Below are 20,576 nucleotides of genomic sequence, written 5' to 3'. Positions count from 1 at the left end.
GATCTTAGAATGTAAACAGAGACAACCCAGGCTAGTATTGGATGGGAAACCCCCTAGGAATATCAGAGTCATGATAAGAAGAAAAGCAATGGCAAACCACTTCTGAACATCTCTTGCCTTGGAAACCTTATGAGGTCAGCATACCTCAGCTGTGACTTGACAGCAAAAAAAAAAAATTGAGTTACCACGTGCAATGTTGCCACCTCTTGCTTCCCATCACAACAACAACAAAATACATTCTAGGGGTGTTTCTGCACAGCGCATTCCCAGCAGAGCTTGACTTGGGTCCAGCCTGGGTTGTCCGCACTGGCACAGATGTCGATGCAAGTCCGACACTCCTTCGACTTGCCTGAGCCGGGTCTTCTTGATCCACGCTGTGACCCAGTATTTTTTGAAGAAGTCGTGTCGACCTCACGCTTTCGCGGACTGTCTGTTGAGCCCGGCTCGGCTCGGCACTCCAGACAATCGTGTTGTTCCTTTTTCTGGCCAATCAGAGCTTACTGTCCCGTAGACCAATCACAGCACGTTGTCACCCAGCCAATCATAACTGGCCATGCAGAGCATGCGTGGAGCCGGAAACTCGGGGCGCCAAAAAATGAAATCCTTAAAGGGACCATTTGCTCGTGTTGCGCACGAAGCATTGTCCCGGCGACCAAATCCACATTGCCCAAACGTACCTGCCTATTGTGTCTCAGCCAATCACTAGCGCTTACTGGCTAGATCCCCCCCTCCCCTTACAGGAGGGATGTTCGAAGCGGGTGGTAGGTTTGCAAAGAATATTTCTCTTAGTAATTAGGCTTAACCTGCCCCGTTAAACCCACATGATGATTGTCCTGTGGTCCTTGCAGAGTGTGGTCATGGTTGTATTCAGTGAAGATAAAAACCGAGATGAACAGCTGAAGCACTGGAAATACTGGCATTCCCGACAACACACAGCTAAGCAGAGGGTTCTTGACATTGGTGAGTACGTAAAGAACCTGGCAAGTTTACACGATGCCTGGTACTTTGTGGCCCATGGCAGAGGAATAATGAGCAGCACTTCCTAAAGTTTGGGTTGCTAACCTCCAGGTAGTAGCTGGAGATCTCCTGGTATTACAACTGATCCCCAGTTGACAGAGATAAGCTCACCTGGAGAAAATTGCTGCTTTGGAAGGTGGAATCTATAGTATTATACCCCACTGAAGTCCCTCCCCTCCCTTCCCCCCACCCTCCTCAGGCTCCACCCCAAAAATATCCAGGTTTTTCCCAATCCTGAACTGGCAACTCTACCTGAAGTGGATTGTGTTCTAGAGCAGGGGTAGCTGTTCCCCATGAATCTCACACTGGACCGTAGTCTGGTCATTGTCAGCACTGTGTCCTAGTATAGTAGCCTTCAACCTTTTCAGGCCCAAGAGCCACCTTTGGGTGCAGCTTGCAATTTAATGCCCCCAACCCCATCCCTGTGCTTTTTGTTTTCCTTTTCTTTCTTCTCTGGTTTTTCTCTGTTTCTTATTTTTCTTACTGCTCTCTTCTTCCTTTTCTTAAAACAGTTCTATGATTTAACTTACATCATTGAATGACAGAGTTATGAGTCTTGCCTTACCATTAACACTCAAGCAAGTTCTGTTTTCTTTGAAGAATGTTGTAATATTTAGCCTGCTTGTTTGTTTATTTTATTTATTTATATTTATACCCTGCCCTCCCCAACAGGGCTCAGGGTGGCGAACAACAACAACTGTTAACAGCAATGCTAAAAACAACAGTAGTAACAACTACTTGTTCTTTCCTGCCACTTCTACCCGTAGTCTCTTGCTGTAGCTGCAATGCAAGGATCAGCACTGTTCTCCATAAAAATAGGCTAAGAATTTGAGATTGCTCTGGGCAATAGAGTAATCCCCCTCCTATTCACTTCCTTTCCATTATTTTTCCCTCTTCCTCCAATAACCATACCCCGTGACAATTTGTGACACCTAGAAGCTGACTGGAATTGCACACTGTCTGCCTTTCAAAGTTGCCTGATGGCATTTAGAGCAATTTTTAAAAATACACGAGCAATTCTGCCATATGATACACTTCCATAATCACCTTTCCCCCAGGCTGTCAGGTGTTCTCATTGTAGTAAGAGGCTTGTATCCTGTATAATCAATCTTTACTGTCATAGTGTTCGTTGTAAAACTTTTGTGTCATATTTCAACTCAACCATCCTACACCTGACTACATCCTTAAATCTAAACAATGCAAAACACTATCAAGTGTTTGGTTTACTTATTGCCATTTTTATGGCCACGCATTGCAAAAAGCCACAGTGGGCTAGCAGTTTTCTGCTTTCCTGACTCTCAGTTTCAGCATTCTAGATGACTGTACTTTGTACTTTTATGTGGCCCATAGGTTTTTCAAGGCAAGAGACATTGGGAGGTGGTTTGCCATCATTTGCCTCCCCATCACAACCCTATTTTTCCTAGGAGGTCCCCCATCTAAATACTTGGTGTGGTCAGGGCTTACACTGTGTGATTGGCCCAAAGTCACCCAGAAAACCGGCATGTCACAAGTGGGGATTTGAACCTAGATATCCCAGTTCCTAGCCTGATGCCTTAACCTCTACACCATGCTGACTTGTCTTGGTCTACATTATAGGTGTCACTCGTGGCCCTCCAGAGGTTATGGACTACAGTTCCCATCATCCCCTGCCAGCATGATGCTGGCAGGGGATAATGGGAGCTGTAGTCCATAACCTCTGGAGGGCCACGAGTTTGACGCCTGTGGTCTACATCAACAGCTTTCAGTTCAGATTATAAGGAGAGTGAACTCCACTAGGGAATATTCCCTAACCCTAGCACGAAAAGTAGCCCGTTTATTTCAATCCTCTTTCCTGTATTTGACCCAACTTTTAAAAATCTTTCAGTTTTGAGTTAAAACATAAAATGCAACAAATGTATAATGTTCACACATTTATCTATAAATAGTTGCAAATTCAGCAAACAAGAGACACACATAGCTGTATTCCATATGTCCAACAGTGCTATCCTAAACTGAGTTAAATCCTTCTAAGCTTGTTGACTTCACTGGGCTTAGAAAGAAAGGTGTAACTCTGCCCAGGTTGGCAGTACAGTTGTGCTACAAAGCCAAGACTGTAGACCAGGGGTTCCAACTCTGGTGCTTCAGATGTTCATGGACTATCTGAAGTGCCAGAGTTGGACACCCCTGCCATAGACCATCGGTGCAGGATGCAGCCACCTTGCTGAAGCTGAGCAGATTTAGAGTCTGGCCTACCAGTGTCTGCATGGAAGATTCTTTGGAAACCCAATGCCTGATTCTCTCCATTCCATGACAGAAGAATGGTGGGCTATAACAATAACAAAGAAAACTGAATGTCTATCAGTAATAGACTGGAGCAGCAGTGGCGTAGTGGCTAAGAGCAGTGGCTAAGAGCAGGTGCATTCTGATCTGGAGGAACCGGGTTTGATTCCCAGCTCCGCCGCTTGAGTTGTGGAGGCTTATCTGGGGAATTCAGATTAGCCTGTACACTCTCACACACGCCAGCTGGGTGACCTGGGGCTAGTCACAGCTTTTTGGAGGTCTCTCAGCCCCACCCACCTCACAGGGTGTTTGTTGTGAGGGGGGAAGGGCAAGGAGATTGTCAGCCCCTTTGAGTCTCCTGCAGGAGAGAAAGGAGGGTTATAAATCCAAACTCTTCTTCTTCTTCTAATAGCATGAATATTGTTGTACAGTTTATTGTTCAGTTTAGTCCTTAAGTTTTAATGTATTCAATTCTTCTTAGTAATACACACTCCCTAGATCCTCCAGAGAGTAAGTCATTGTGATTAAACTAGTGTAAAACCGATACAAATTAGTCACTCAGATATGCTGTCATTTCATAAATTGCATTTTCATTTGTCGGAGTCATCCTTTTCCATGGCACAGGTATATTATTGTTTGGAAGAAAGGTATGTGGGGATGAGGATTCAACATACATTAATATACATACATTAACTTCCTTGGCTAGTACTGCTTCATGTTCCTGCCATAGTTTCTAGACACATCTCCTATGAAAAGCCACTTTCTCCTGTCTGAAAATTCCACAGAATTCTATGCCCTACAGTGTTTCAGACATTCCAGGTGCATTGCTTCACTTGTCCTGACAGCATCCTGGCTCTTTGAAACTCATTTAATTTTTTTTATGTCAGTCAGATTTATGTCATGTAAATATGATTGAAATTATTAATTGCCTGTTAATTCCAGTTAATGTGTTTGGTTGGCAAAAAAAGAGGCAGATGGCAAGAGAATGGGAGAGGCATTTTCCATGTGTCAGCCCAGAATAAACACCTTCCTCCTCTCATGCACAAAGCAGTTTTTTTCTATTGATGACACGTTAGCATTAGTATAATTGTTAGCCATGTCATTTAATGTGTCATTTAATGTGCTAGTATAATTCTTAGCCGTGTCATTTAATGGCTAATAGGTTAATGACAAGTGGGGGGACCCATGAGGACACTTCCCAGTACCCTCTGTCCTTGTTGCTTTTCCTCTTTTCCTCCCCCAGCAGCACCTGCAGCTGTTCCCCCACAATTCTCTCTCCTCCTATCTTCAGCTTTACTTTCCCCTCACAGCTCTATCCCTTTCCTTCTCCTCCACTCACCTACCTAGTATTTCTCCTCATAGCACAGGCTGGAAGAGTCTGTGGAAACTTGTCCCAGGCTTGAAGGAAAAATCCCTCTTGCCTGACCCTGTCCCCAATGTATGAATGTTTGATCCACATTCTAGAACTAGTTCAGATTTAGACATAATGATTTATTTTTCCAGGGCTTATTTTGAATGTGAAGTTTTTTTAAGGAAAAAAATTGGCATGGTGGCTTGTAGTACTTGCATAATTGCACAAGGAGCTGGAGTTGATATGAAGCAAGTCCAGTTCTGTGAACAATTTATATGAAAAGAAAATCCCCTGAATGTAGAAGCATACTATAAGCATAAAGCTAGTAGTTTCTTAACCAGAATGACAAAAGCTTCTTCTATCCCTCACTCATATGAACCCCCCATTCCCTTTTCCAGTTACTGATACACATGGTGTACAATTACATTACCCTGGCACTAACCGTGGCTAATACTAACCCCGGTTAGCTTTTTAAACCAGGGTTAGACACAATTTGTCAAACCTTACTTAAAGCTAGCCAAAGTTAGTAACCATGAACAATGCCAGTAACTTTGATAACTTTTTCGTTGTTTGGCATTTTTCATTAATTAATGTCACATAATAATTTTCTGGGCTCAAAACCAGCCCCCACCAAATAAAATCTCCAACAAAATGTTGGCTAGTTTAATCCAGTGAATGAAAAAAGCATCTGGCATGGTTAACTATACTGAAGAGTAGAAATGGCAAATATCAGGAATAGCAAAAACCAGTGGGGTATAACATGAAAATATGCTTGGATGAAAAGGGAAAATAGGCTTGAGTGAGAATGGAGAAATCCATTTGCCACTCAATTAAAGACATCTTACAGGGCCATCAAAAGCAGCATTACCCCTAAATACCCTGATGCAGGATGGAACTCTGTTTAAGATTGAATTAGAATTGCTAAATTGTTCAATTTAGTCTTGTGGTTTTAGTTGATTAATCAAATCTGAATAAATTTTTATAGGAGACAAGTTTTTTAAAATGCTTTCTCTGTGTTCAAATGATTCACAGATCATTTCCCAAGCATTCTCTGCTCTGTTTCTCACAGTGTTGGAACTCCTTCCTGTGGTTTTCATGAACATATGTAAAAAATGTGCAGGAAATCCTCCTTAGTAAATCAAACTGTTCTTTTCCATTACTGTAACTAAATGATCAGAGACCAACACTGAGGAAGTAGATTTAATATTTCCACAAAATGGGCGTACTAAGACCCGGGGACTCGTTTTGCAGTTTCTGTGAATATATATTAAATGCACAATACTTATTGTATAGTCATTGCTGCATAGTCATTTCCACTTAGAATTATTCTATAGCCTTGGGTATAGTTTTTTTTTCTTGGAATCTGATTTGACGGCACTATACCTTTGGTTTCGCTTTGGTTTTATTGCACTAACAGATCAACTACATGCAGCAGCCTTATTTTTAACAAAAGCATCAGTGAACTTTGTTGTCACACTTTTCTTGCAGCTGATTACAAAGAGAGCTTCAACACAATTGGGAATATTGAAGAAATTGCCTACAATGCCGTGTCCTTTACTTGGGATGTCAACGAAGAAGCAAAGGTAAGGCAACAGCTTGCAATATGCTTGTTAAAGACATATTCATGGTGTAGTACTCAGAGCTGGTTTGCAGAGATGAGTGAGCTAGTAGTGCCGATTATATTCCGAAGAAATCAGAAGTTGTGGATTCTTTGAAATAAAAGTCTTGATTAAGGCTGAGAGGCCTGTGACTGAGAGGTTTTACTAAAATTCAAGTGACTCTTGATGTGGGAGAGTCTCTCTACTTCAAAACATTATCTTTTCTCTCATATAGGTAATTTCTTGAGAGCCAGCAGGTGTAGTGGTTAAGGTGTCAAACTAAAGCCTGGGAAACCCAGGTTGATCCTTACTCATGCCATGGAAGCTTGCGGAGTGACCTTAGACCAGTCACACTCTCAGGTCTGACCCTGGCTAGTATTTGGATGGGCGACCTCCAAGAAATACCAGGGTCAGGCCACAGAGGTACACAGTGGCAAACCGCCTCTGAATGTCTCTTGCCTTGAAAACTCCACCAGGAGTCCACAAGCTAGCTGTGACTTGATGGTAAAATATATATACAGTGGAACCTTGGTTTTCATCGGTAATCCATCTGGATTACCTCGCCGAAAACCGAAACCGACGAATACCGAGGCTCCCATTGGCAAGCAATGGAGCCTGCATGGGTTACTGGTTTTCGTTGTGAAATTGGCGTGCGCGTGCAGACGAAAACCAGCGAAAACCGAAGCACCCAACGAAAACCGAGACAACGTTTTTGCCCCAAGAATCGGAGAAAACCTAAACAAACGAAAAACGATGTCAACGATAACCGAGGTTCCACTGTAACATAAAATGTGCCAGTGGACTCAAGAACTTACAAGCTTAAGCTCCTCCAGTTTATTTCTTTGGCTCAGACTGACTTTTCAAACCAATGTTGATAGCAACTGGCTTGGGAAACATCCATGCAGATTATGTTGTGAGCAGCCAAACAACCTGTTTTTGAACATGTTAACTTCTGCAAATGGCAACATGGTTTGTCAGAAGACTGGGGTTCTATAGCATTTTTTCTCTCATAGCATTTTTTTCTCTGCATTATGGCAGCCTTGGTCAACATGACTTGGTCTGCCGCTTCACATTGCTTATTGGACTAATTAGAATGGTGTATTTTGCAGAATCAGATTTAAGAGGCCATTGTTGGAAATCTAGCAAAGGAAGAAGGAAGAGTAGGATTTTTCCAACAATACAACTAGTCTACAGAAGCAGCATCTTTTTAATTCCCCCAGCATCTTTTTAATTACAGAAACATAATCCAGGTATCTGACAAAAACCTTTCCCAATCCTGCCACCTCTTACTGGAGATACCAGAGCTCCATGAACGTGTGACATAAGTGCTTCATTACTAAGCCATGACTTTTCTCTGGCACTGGTTTCAGCAGCAAACTAGCCATTTGCAGTTAAGAACTCCTTGTGCAGAGCAGCTGGTCTATCCACTTTGATTGGGTCTGATAGCCGCATGTCTCCTTGTTCCTCCATGTTTTATTGTCAAAGTTGCAGTCAGTGAGTTGCAGAATCTACTCCTCAAGGACATGTAACTATAAGGAAATGGGTTGGAATGGAAGAAACATTTCCAGCTGAATTGACCAGATCGTAAAGAAAATGGGATTGCCGTGACAGAACTTTTATTTATTTATGCACAGAACACTGTATCTCATGCCATGACTGACAGGACATATACAGGGTCTATGTATTCACTCATTTTGTTCTAGTAGGTGTGGCAAGATCCTTTTCTTCTCCAAACATGAAGTTGAGAAGGCTACTGGAGTAAATACTGCATTTCAGAGACACTTTGAGCATCTCTGGAGCCTGGCATGACCCAAATCTGTATCCACACTCACCCTGGGCTGGGGAAGGGAGGGAGTATTTTTTGTAAACTATACAAGTGACACCAGTTCAAGCTTCAAATGTTACAGGTTTTTGCAGGAAAATTAGGCTTGTTAAATTATACATCAGCATCGTCATCTAAGATTGGCATGCAAAATTCACAGAGGGATAAACAGTGATGCAGCAGTAACAGAACAGGTCTTGCATATTCCCAGAAAGTTTTGGCTCACTGCCATGCAGTAAAAAGATTTCTGCTACAGCCATCTTCTTACCTGCATTGAGAAGGGACTACTACCTGGATCCAAGCCAATGTCTCCTGTGACATATTGAATCAGTCAGAATGTACCTACAAACTGCAGTAATCTGAACAGAAACTCAGTAGACAAACACTGACAATGTGACAGCAGGCTGATAAAGCTGTGAAGATGAAAGAGAGAGAAGGGGTTGGTTCCACTGTGCATCTTGTGTCCCTTTAAAAATATGGGCTTTGGGAACACATATTTAGGGAGGAATCTAATTTTACAAATAAATAAATAAAACTGAGGAAACTGTGGAAAATGACAGCCTATGTCCAGTTGCCTCCTCTGCAACCTTAATATTTAATAAAAATCTACTCCAAGGCCTGACATCATTGTACTATACTTCTCCCAGTTCACTTCAGGAACTACGCCCTGTTCATATCCTGATTTTCACCAGCAACGATACAGGGGGAGGGAATACACAACATAATGAAGTCAGGAAATAAAGAATGCGGAAAATTTACTGTTTTCAGTGGCACCTGGAGAACTGGATTTGATTCCCCATTCCGCTACATGAGCAATGGACTCTAATCTGGAGGACCGCATTTATTTCCCCAACCCCTACACATAAAGCTTGCTTGGGTAACCTTTGCCTGCTTGAGTAATCTTTCCCCAACCCCTACACATGAAGCCTGCTTTGGGTAACCCCTACACATGAAGCCTGCTTGGGTAACCTTCTCTCAGAACTCTCTCAGCCCCACCTACCTCTCAAGGTGTGTGTTGTGGCGAAGGGAAGGGAAGGAGTTTGTAAACTGCTTTTAGACTCCTTATGATTGAGAAAAGCGAGGTATAAATCCAAATTTTTCTTCTTCATTTATGTGTGGGTTATTTTTGAGATGTTTCATCTCACCCTTACAAATTTCTTCAGAGGAACTGTTGGAGGATGCAAAGCAGAGGCATAACTCCAAAGGGATGGGGGCACAATGCACCAGGCGCGCCCCCTGTGGGGGTGTGACGGGGCGCTCTGGGGTGTGGCAGGGGCATATGGGGCCGTGGCAGGGGACAGCGGACGCACCAGTGCACTAGCTGCTTTTCCCCCCTTGCTCCATCCCTGATGGAAAGATATTAGGGGGAACTATCAGTGATATTGCCAAGAGCAGACTTTGTGACATAACTTCAGGGCCCCAACTCAGCCACTCAGTATGGGGCACAAAAGCCAGAGTTTGCATTTGAAGTATATTTCACCATAAGGAGCCCAAAATCTAAAATGATCCAACTAAACCAGGACATTTTTTGCCATTAAGTCACAGCTGACTTATGGCAACTCCATAGAATTTTCAAGGCAAGAGACTTCAGAGGCAATTTGCCATTGGCTGCCTCCACACCATGACCTTGATATTCCTTGGAGGTCTCCCATCTAAATATCTGCCAGGGTCAAGGTTGAAAGCATGTGACTATCCCTAGGTCACCCAGTAAGTCTCCATGGAAGTGGGGATCCAAACCCGGGTTTCCCAGGTCCAAGTCTAGCAACTTAACCATTACACCACCCTGCCTCTCAACTGTACCAGTAGGGGACTAGGAATTAACCATCCTAGTCCTAGGTCCTATAGTTCACATACTTCTGCTAAAACTAGTTCTCTGATCAGAGAAAGCACAACCTAAAGGTGGTCTTAAAGCGAAGCCAGAAATCAGATACTGTACTAGATGCATCATACTTTCTGTGCCTATACCATAATTTGCAGGTTTTGGGGAAATTTTTTGATTGAGAATCATAGTACCTTCTCTTTAGCTTACTTTGCATCATGCTGGCAGGGGATGATGGGAACTGTAGTCCATAACATCTGGAGGGTTGCGAGTTTGACACCTGTGCTTTAAAGGAACCTATCTGAAATAAATCAAAATAGATGTAAAGTGAATAGCCACAATGGGTCGGTAGAGGAAAATTCACAGGAACACTTTGTAACAAGATATGGCAGCTTTCAAATTGAGCTTTTAAATTCTTCCTCCTTTCCTCACTTTCTGCCCTTCCATGCCTTTTCCCAATGATCTAGAATCCCTCAAAATGCATTCAGAATAAATTGTTGCAAATATATATCAGTTGAATGCTGAAATTTGGAGGGTTTGGTAAAAACAGCTTTAAATGTTTGGGTGCGATGGACACACTGCACTGTTAACTCTTCCTTCCTTTAACATCTTTTAATGAAATTCATCCGCAGGCAAATGGCTTGTTGCACAATGAGGGGATTTGTCTCACTAAGCCCTGCTAGGATGTGCTCTTTCATCAGCAAACATCAATAGCCCCAAATCACAAAGGCTATTGATGAAAGCCTTTCTGAACTGCTCAACAAATGGACTTCCTTCTGCTAGTATTAAAGTCGTCCTTCTGCTCCTAGTGCCATAATGGACCTTCTCTCCCGAGCCAGGAAATCCCATAAAGCAGTGGTGGCGAACCTTTGGCACTCCAGATGTTATGACTACAAATCAGGGGCTGATGGGAATTGTAGTCCATAACACCTGGAGTGCCAAAGGTTCGCCACCACGGCCATAAAGTATCATGGCACATTTAGTACAGTGACCCTTTGAGAGGTCTTTATCCTCGGACTGAGGATAGTTTTCTCCTCTGGCTCCATTCTGATCTACAGAAAGCCTCAAGTCATCCTTCATTAGGAATTTGTCTAAACCTTCACATTCGTAGCAATAACTGGCAAACCATTTGACATCCTCCAATAAAAGCAGCTAAAGCAATGCGAAGGACTTTACAAAACATTAATCAGAGTCACGCTATTGTGATTCTCACACCACTTTCTCTGTGCTGGTTGTAATGTGAAAAAGAGCCAAACCATGATCCTGTTCCACCTATTCCCGACAAATTAGCATCCCTGCACAGAGATCATAAAAGGGCCAAACTAGACATGATATCATCCAAAGGTTCAACCTATGAATGCTGCCAACATTTTAAAAATGATTTAAAACGCTGCCTGCAAGGGCCCAAGGTGTTCTCGTGTCCCCCCTGCCACTCACCCCTTTTCAAGTGCTGAAACAGCCGTGGGCCGTTGGGCTCTGTGAACACCATCGCATTTAGTTTGGTGATGCATATATTTCAAAGACAATACGTGTTGTGTTCCACCAGTATATAAACTGATGCTTGTACACCTTTATTTTTAATTGAAATATTTGTATCCCTCCTTTCCGTATGGATCAGGCCAGCTTACAAATCACAATTAAAAACATCACAATTTAAGACGTACGAAATAACTCCCTTCCCTCCTAAAGAAGATGTCCTCTGTATTTATTTGTTGAATAGCATCAAGTTGAATAGCATCAAGTTTTACATATATATTAGATAAAGAAAATTAATTAATTAATTAATTAATTAATTAATTAATTAATTAATTTTGACCATCAAGTGGCTCAGTGGAGCTTGGTGCTTCCCTATTTGACTAGTAAGCTATTTGAGCCAATGGCATCATGTGACTTGGCTGAATTTTCGTACAAAGTGGCATTTCTAATAGTTATCGCATCAGCTAGAAGAGTGGGGGATTTAAGGGCACTGATGTGCCATCCACCCTTTACGAAGATCCACTCAGATAGAGTGATGCTTTGTCCAAGCATGAAATACCTACCCAAGGTGGTGTCTTAGAGAATCCTTTGGAACATTCTACATAGAGAATCCTTTGGAACATTCTACATAGAGAATCCTTTGGGACATTCTACACAAAGGCAATAGGGCAAATGAGGAAGGGACAACAGGCCAAAAGTTCCCATAATAGAAAATGCCTCATATTTTCTCTAGAATATCTTAAAGACCGTTTTGCTTCCTTCGACAGTTTGATCTCTGCCCAACTTCTTTAAACTGTCCAACAGTTTAAAAAGCTAGGTACATTTTCAGACCAATAGACCATTTGCTCATTTTGACATGCTAGTCGGAGCAATCTAGAGACCAACTGTCAGTGTAGTAGCTTTGCATAGAAATGTATGAGAATGTATTTTTTTTCATGGTTATCAAAGATCTCTGACTTCAGGTGGAACACTAACAGCACAGGCATTTCAGCAAGAATAAACCTGTTGTTAATAATTTGTGGTTGTCAGTAGCAGGCAGGAGGAAAACTCCCATCAACATGTGCCAGCCAGTTCATTATCTACATTGCAGCACTGTTACCAGTGCATACATGCACATGCTGTGGACATCTTGAAAAGTTGCCTGGTGAGCAATTTCCATGTGTGAACATCAATTTGTATTCCATTAACTTGTTCATATTACAACTTGGTGACCTGCCAATGAAGCTTACTTTACCCTTTACCATTGTCTCACTCTAGAGGTGGAAGCTCTAATGACTGACCAAGGAGAGTTTTTAAACTAGCTCCATTGCATCTCTCTACTGAGGCCACCATCTTTCCTGTCAAGTCACAACTGACTTATGCCGACCCCCTTGGGCAGGAGTAGGTAACCTTTAACACTCAAAGAGCCATTTGGACCCATTTTCCACGGGAAAAGAAAACACTTGGAGCTGCAAATAATTTTTGACATTTAAAATAAAGATAACACTTTATATATTGGCGTTTTTTTAACCTTTTACTCCGCTCATTCTGAGAAGCGCATGGATGCGTCCGCCCTGCTGCCTGCAGGGCGGGCAAGGATGGGGCCAGCGGCTCGGCCTTGCTGGCCGCTGGGAAAGCGCCCTCCCCGCTCAAACGGGGCGGGCGAGAAGGGAAGCCTGCGGCGCAGCCCAGCTGGCCACGGGCCATTGGTGCACCCGCCCTGCTGCCTGCAGGGCGGGCAAGGATGAAGCCAGTGGCTCGGCCTCGCCGGCCGCCAGGAAAGCGCCCACCCCGCTCCAACGGGATGGGCCAGAGGGGAAGCCCGCAGTGGGGAAGCCCGCAGTTGGTGCGCCCACCCTGCTGCCTGCAGGGTGGGCAAGAATGGGGCTGGCGGCTTGGCTCGTGGAGCCGCAGTGCAAGGGCAGAAGAGCCGCATGCGGCTCTCGAGCCGCAGGTTCCCTACCCCTGCCCTAGGGTTTTCAAGGCAAGGGAAATTTGAAGGTGGTTTGAGAGGGTTCTGAGAGAACTGTGATTGGGATGAGAGTTCTGAGAGAACTATGGCCCAAAGTCACCCAGTAGGCTTCGTGTGAAGAAGTGGGGAACTGAACCCAGCTCTCCATATCAGAGTCTTCCGCTCTTAACCATTGCTCAATACTATATCTTTCCCCTCAGTATTGTCATTAAAATAAACATTATTTAGCCAATGATATCTATTACTGAAGTCAAGGCAGAATTCAACAGAACATTGGAGTTTGGTTGTGCAGTGGAATAAATATTTTCTTACACTAGAGTTGTCAAACTTTTATCACACTGCATTTTCTAAAAGAAGAAGAATGAAAATCTAATGAAACTTCCCAGCTGAAACAGCGGGTCCTTATGTACTTGATGCCTTTGTTGTTTTGCACCTGGTCACATTTGTCTTTCCTATTCAGTTGTTCTCCTTCTACAGTCAAATAGGATAAACGACAGCAAAGAAGGTAGAGCTGATTACATGGGCTTCTGGAGTATGATAAAGAAAAATGTACCAGATTTTGTACGTCTGATGAGAAGTTTGTGCATCATCATATTTGGGATCCAGTCTTCAGTTCCAAAAGCTTCACATAACAATGGGACGCCAATGGAAGTTCACATGGAAGTTGATGAACAAAGTAGAATTAGGCTCCTTCCCCTTCTGTGAACATAATCCATCCCCTTGTCCCCGGACCTAGCAATGGCACACAATTCTCTGCTGTCTGGCAGAATTCAAAAAGTGTTCATATGTATTTTTCCAAACGGGATTCCAGAGGAGTAACTGTGTTAGTCTACTGTAGCCAAATAGAAAAGTCCAGTAGCTCCTTAAGAATTTATTTCAGCATAAGTTCAATTGCATTCCAATTTCATATACTTTATGTTTCACACCTACCTTTTGTATTACTGGACTTTCTGACTTAAACCCCGCTCCCCCCATTCTTCAGTCTGCACCTTTGTTGTATATGTATCTGCCAATTAAGGGTGCACACCTAATGCATTTGATGAAGTGGTCTTTGCTGAGAGCAAGAGCTCTTTAAATCACATGTATAATTGAGGAGTTTGAAATGAAACACCAGGGTTGCAGCACTTCTGGAAACTGCTGTGTATACCAATGGTTAAACAGGTGAAGCTGGCATTCGCTACGCATTGAGTTTTTATGTAGTTGCTGGGGCGTGGTACAGAGTTAAGGAAGCTTCTTAAAGGGAAATGTAAATATTTGCTGGAGACATTGGTTATGGAACAAAGACCTTCCCTTTGCATGGAATTTATGAGGCAGCTGATGTCAAAAGAAACTATAAAAGCTGTAGTTACGCTGCACAAACTAGTTTTATTTACTTAAAGCTCTATGCTGCACAATTCCTAAAACTTAAAACAGGCTGCAACATTGAAAAGAAAGAAAGAAAGAAACAGAAGGGATAAAAATATTAGTACAGGGAGTGTTTTTAAAAATGAAATTATAGTGTTGAACCTCTAAATTTCTTTTTGTGGTATGATGTATCTCTCTCCAGAATTGTATATACTTCTTTCCAAGTGTGTACTTTTGTTTAAAATATATCCTTCTGTTAGCAGAACTGTTTGAAGAGTTCGGAATAGATCCTTTGTGTTCAACAAAGCTTGTACATTTGCTGTGCCGGTTGTACTGCACAGAGAGCTGCTTATATATTATGACTCAAAGATGCTAACAGAAGCACGTGTCTTAGGCAGCAAGGACGTCTGAGAGACTCAGAGCTTAAATCTTAACCGGATTTTCTACTCAGTCTTGCCCAGTTCTTCCCTCATCCCACATGCGTTTGATTCCTGTGGATCTCATAATCCCTAGCATTGCCTTTAGGTGGCTCAAAGGTGCCCCATTCCCACTTTTGCCAGGGGAACAACTACTGGGATTCAACAATATCTGCTTTTAAATTAAATGTGTAAGCACGACATGTGACATTTTAAATATGCACATTCAGAAATGTTGTGTGAAGTGGCCCGCAGATACTGTACTCAGTGTCATAAGTTGCTGCTGTTTTTATTATTGCTGTTCAGGGCAAACACCTCAAAGTCCGCTCTGCAAGAGGATAGAAATACACAATCACGTTCCATTAGAATTCTCATTGGATTTTACAGCTAAATCAAGCATCCAAAGCTCTTCCCAGAGAGTTTTTTCCCCCATCAATGTAAACGGAACTGAAACTGGATCCTGTGACAAGAATGTTAACATTCCTTAGCAACTGAGTTTCCTCAATGGGGCTCTGTTCAAGTACACATCAAGGCTTGGGGGAGGGGGCCACGTGAAAAGAGGGGGCCACGTGAAGCTGCTGCGAACTGAGCCTTTATCAAAGTCAGTCTTGTTGTCTGCTTCGACTGGCTGAATTCTCAGACAGAAGCCTTTCACATCATCTACTTTTGTTGTGGTTATTATTGCCGCCATTAAGTTACAGCCAACTTATGGTGACCCCTCGTGGAGTTTACAAGGCAAGAGATTAACAGAGGTGGTTTGCCATTGCCTGCCTTTCTGTAGTAAACCTGAATTTCCTTGGTGGTCTCCCATCCTAGTACCAACCAGGACTGATACTGCTTAGCTTCCAGCATCTTCTGTGAGCGGGCTAGTCTGGGTTACTCAGGTCAAAGCCACATCACCTACTAACTGATCCTTTAAGCTAGAGATGGTAGGAACTGAACGTGGGGCTTACTGCATGCAAAGCAGGGCCTCTATGACTGTGTAGCTGCAACACCTCCCTAATAGTTTTTGAGTGCTTTGTTGTAACAGAGAGAGGAGACAAGATGCTATGAGTTGACTGAAACACCTTGAGGGTGCAGGATCTCACTCCCCCTGGTGTTTGTAGGAGTTGCCTCTTTGCTGCCACCTATGCTCTGCTTACATATTCATAGAAGCAAAACTACACATCATAAATCTGTAGCACTCTCCTCCGAAGGAAACCAGTCCAGCAAGTGCTACTCCTGGATTTATTTATTTATTTTGCCACTGAGGGGAGCGAAAATGATCTATACCGTACCACCCCTTTTCTCCACCTTAAGGGCGAGGGTGCATGAGCTCCAGCTGTAGAAATCACTCTTGGATCTCTGTGCAGCAGGAAAGGTTAGGCTGTGCCATTGTTAAGTGCAATTTTTCTTTATTGTTCAAACAAACAGGAAAATGGTCATTTACATTAGGTAGCCAGCTTGAATAAAAATAGCTGTTTTCCTTATACTCCATTATCTGAATACTTATTGTAGAAAAGTGTGCATTAAGCATGTTAAAAGTCACTTGTGAAGGCAAATTCTATCTTCTCTTTTAGTCCTTGTATCGGCTATTATCCAGTTCCTTGCTGCTTAAATAATACCTTAAAGGCACTTTAAAGATTAAATGGATAAAATGGAGGTGAAGAAAATGTTGTAAATTGCTTTTAGATTCCCCCTGGGGAGAAAAGCTGGGGGAAAAGAGTTAAATAAATACAGACTAACAAATGTATATGGAGGCTTCAATAGCCCAAGTAGCCCAGATTTGTCAGCTAAGCAGGGGTGGCCCAGGAAAACCAGGGTTGCTGTTCAGAGAAAGGCAATGACAAACCACAACTGCTAATTTCTTCCCTTTAAAACCCCAAAGGAGGTCACCATAAGTCAGTTACAACTTGGTGCCACTTAATTATTATATTATTAACAAATGTATTATGTTTTCATGAGCCAAAACCCGCTCCCATCAGGTTCATGAAGTATTATGTTCAGTAAGCTTATGCTGAAATAAATTTGTTTGTCTTTACAGCACAATGAAACTCTTGTTATTGTGGGTACAACAAATATACATCTAGTTCGATCTTAAACCCTTCTGAACTCGTAGGGTGGATCCACTCTATATTTTCCAATGGCAGATTGCAACTTTCCTGCCTCCCTCCTCTCACTGCAGTAAGCTGATCTCCACAAAATGTTGCTCATTGGGGATGAAGTTCCAGATATGGTGGGGGTCTACAGTTGGGAAGGGGAATTAGTAGTAATTGCTAATTTAATCTGGATCCCACCCATTGATTTTAACAGACTTAGAAGGAGATAACTCTTTTTAGGATTGCACTGTAACATTGGAAATTGCTGTTTCAGATGGTCTTCGCTCCAGGAGATAGAAATGGTTGGATAATTGCTGCATCTATCTCGAGATCTTTGGATAATTGCAGCATCTAATTTTTGTCCCTTTTAAAAATAATGCATTAGGTTACAAATACAGTAAGCATTTGAAAATCCTGTAAAGCTGCATATCCATTTTGTAGTGTTCAGTGATTGTAGAATTCATTTATTTCAAAACTTGTATATTCTATCATTAAAACAACAAAGTTTTTAAAGCTTGCAAATATTCATATAAGGTCTAAAACAGAAAGGGTCTAAAAGATTGCATCAGAAAGGCAGCAGCATAATGTAAACTAAAGCAACAATAAAATAACAGTAGATACGAAACTACATAGAAATAAAACTCATAAAAGCATGAAAGCGAATAAAAAGCAGTCAGCAAATAAAAATGGCAGGGCAGGTTGAAGCTCCATAACAGCAGAGAGATCAAATACCAGACATCTTCCGGAATAAAACAATTTTGTCAGATTTCTAGCAAGCCAAGAGTGCAGGGTCATGTTGAACCTTAACATTCAGTTGCTATATTATTCCAGAAGATAGAATCAGCCTGTTCAATGTTGAATGGGTACATGTTAAATGGTAATTTTTTCCTAAATTGGTTTCAGAATAATTTAGTACTTCTAAAGTGCTTTGTAAACACGTGAACAGAGCCTCAACATTATGATGCTTACACAACTCCATAAGGCTGATTTGGTTGCAAGTGTTTTTCCTCAGGGTTTTTTTTTAATGTAGAAGATTACAAAGGCAGCCTATCAATGCCTTTCTGTTTAAACACTGCTCTGTTTTGATAGGACAATGGCTGTGTTAGAGAACCCTTTCTGATATGGGAAGCTGCTCGTCCATATTTGTGGAAGGGAAGAAGTAATATGTCAATTCTGTATTAGAAGATTCACTGATTTTTTTTGAAGATGTTCTTTGATCTTTGAGGATGCTTATGTGCTTTTTAACTATTTGCCTTTCTCTTGGAGTCTAACTGATGATCAACAAAAAATGGACTCTCCATGCCTTTACTGCAGCTAAAAGACTTGTATTACAACACTGGTCACCCAAGCATGTAATCCTCAAAACACTCAAGGGGAGGGGGTTGGTATATGAGGGTTGACTTTACCAGACGAACTGTCTCCTGCAGTCTTGCTCTTTCCCTAATGACACCTGAAAATGGTTATCTCAGGCTTCAGTGATGGAAGGGGTGGCCTGTCCTAAAGCGGAGTCATTGACTTTTAAGAACTGTTGGGAGGTGAGGGGAGGAGGAGGCTGCCTTTAACTGAGAGCCATTGTTTCCGTCCTTCCTCCCTAAGCCTCAGTGGCATGGAGTGTTAATTTTGCATTAGCTATCTTTTAAGATTCAATGTATTATATGGGGAGTTGATGATTTAACCTTGGGAATTTTTGCTAATAAATCTTTGAACTTCGTTTGGACAATAGAGCTTGGAGCTGTGATTGTGTTTGCAAAAGTCCCTGTTTACGAACCCTTTGGTGAAGAAGACTAAATGAGGACAGACCTTCAGCTTGTCCTCAGCAATTGAACCTCTGTGGCCCCTGACTGAGTTTCTTGGAGTGCTGGGAATGCATGAGAAGAGGGTGAACAAACAAATAGTTCCATACAGGGGGGAGTGCTATGGCAGCCGGAGGTGGAGGTGGTGTGACGAAGGCAGCACCACACTTCCTCCAAAGGGGCTTCAGTTGGCGCAAAAGGGAAGGAAAACAAAAAAACCTTCTGTCTCCTGAATTGCCCCATAGGCAACACAGGCTTATGCTGCGCTTTTGTGTAGTATAAGTCTGCAGGTTCAGGGGTCAGGTTTTCAGGACTGGAATGTTGGCTCCACCCCTGGAATGCCCAGGAAGTGGATGCCAGTACTGTTTCGCAGCTGCCCCAACTTCTAGATTTCAGTGCTGCGGAGCTGAGGGGTGGCAGACCATTAGTGCCTTTGCCCTGTCTGCCAGCGGGGGTGCCCCCAGCACCAGTGGAGGGGGCAAACATGTTGGTGTGGCTCTCCACTGGTCCCTAAGTGCTTCCCCCCAAAATCTGGATTGAGCTGCCCCTGTAAAAAAAATTAAACCAAACAAGAGAATACCTATATTTTCAGTCACAGATGCTACTTTCATCATAGGGTACAGATTGTTACAAATGAAGGTGAAAAACACATTGGAGTTCTAGTATGGTCTTATAGTTCTCAGAATGTTTGACAAGTTCTGGAGAGACCTGGGATCAAATGCCCATCCTGCCATTGAGAGTCGTTGTGTTTGTTGAATGGATGCCAACTCTGTTGTGTTTGTTGAATGGATGCCAACAATTCTCTTTGTCCAAAGCAGTCCATCTCTAATGGCTTCCTTGTTACTCTTCTGTAGACCCAAACCTCAAAAGACAGGTTTGCTAATGTAAGGTCGACTCTTTAAATTGTAGTCCTGTTGTCTGTTGTAGAAGGAACTAGGGTGTTTCAATCAGCACTGGAGGGAAATCTGAATTATTGCTGGATTCTATATTTTTGAGCTTCTATTGCACCAGTGTCCTAGCAGTCATTGACTGGTGCAGCTGAGATCATTCCTGCACTCCATGTCGTTTAATCAGATCAAATCTGCACCGCAGCCATTCTACTCTGTTCTATGTCTCTTAAAATCTGCAATCTTGTCTTTCCACGAAGCCCAACATGCTTCTTTCTTTCCTTCCCACTTAAAAAAAAAGTATTTTGCTTAGCATCTACCCTGATGGAAATTTCTGGGCAACTGAAAAGCTTGCTTACTACTTTTTGATGTTTTAATTGATCTTGGGGAGGTGGAGGGTCTGCTAGACAGGTAGAAGGTCACAGGTTCAATTCCTGGCATCTCCAGTTTTAAAAAGTGCACGCAATAAGTGATGTGGAAGCCTCCACCCCAAACCCCGTAGAGGTACTGCTGAGTAGACAGTGCTGGCCTTGATGGACCAGTAGATCAGCCAGTGGATGAACCAGTCTGAGTAGACAGTGCTGGCCTTGATGGACCAGAAGATCAGCCAGTGGATGAACCAGTCTGAGTAGACCAAGGGTCTGCAACCTGTGGCTCTCCAGATGTTTAGGAACTACAATTCCCATCAGCCCCTGCCAGCATGGCCAATTGGCCATGTTGGCAGGGGCTGATGGGAATTGAAGTCCATGAACATCTGGAGAGCCA

At 42.6% G+C, this 20,576-nt stretch overlaps 1 protein-coding gene across 3 annotated transcripts in view; it reads left to right on the top strand.

The window, feature by feature from the left end:
• GRHL2 (grainyhead like transcription factor 2) overlaps positions 1-20,576 on the top strand; it is a 98,673-nt gene that overhangs the window by 35,679 nt on the left and 42,418 nt on the right. For all 3 annotated transcript variants that reach the window (XM_048507774.1, XM_048507773.1, XM_048507775.1), the window contains exons 7-8: positions 849-960; positions 6,116-6,210. In XM_048507774.1, the coding sequence (XP_048363731.1) occupies positions 849-960; positions 6,116-6,210 (207 nt within the window). The remainder of the gene's footprint in view (positions 1-848; positions 961-6,115; positions 6,211-20,576) is intronic.

The sequence above is a fragment of the Sphaerodactylus townsendi genome, linkage group LG09, assembly GCF_021028975.2.
Source record: "Sphaerodactylus townsendi isolate TG3544 linkage group LG09, MPM_Stown_v2.3, whole genome shotgun sequence".
NCBI lineage: Eukaryota > Metazoa > Chordata > Lepidosauria > Squamata > Sphaerodactylidae > Sphaerodactylus > Sphaerodactylus townsendi.
The sequence above is the reverse complement of the archived record's forward strand: the minus strand, read 5'-3'. Positions and strand labels throughout refer to the sequence as shown.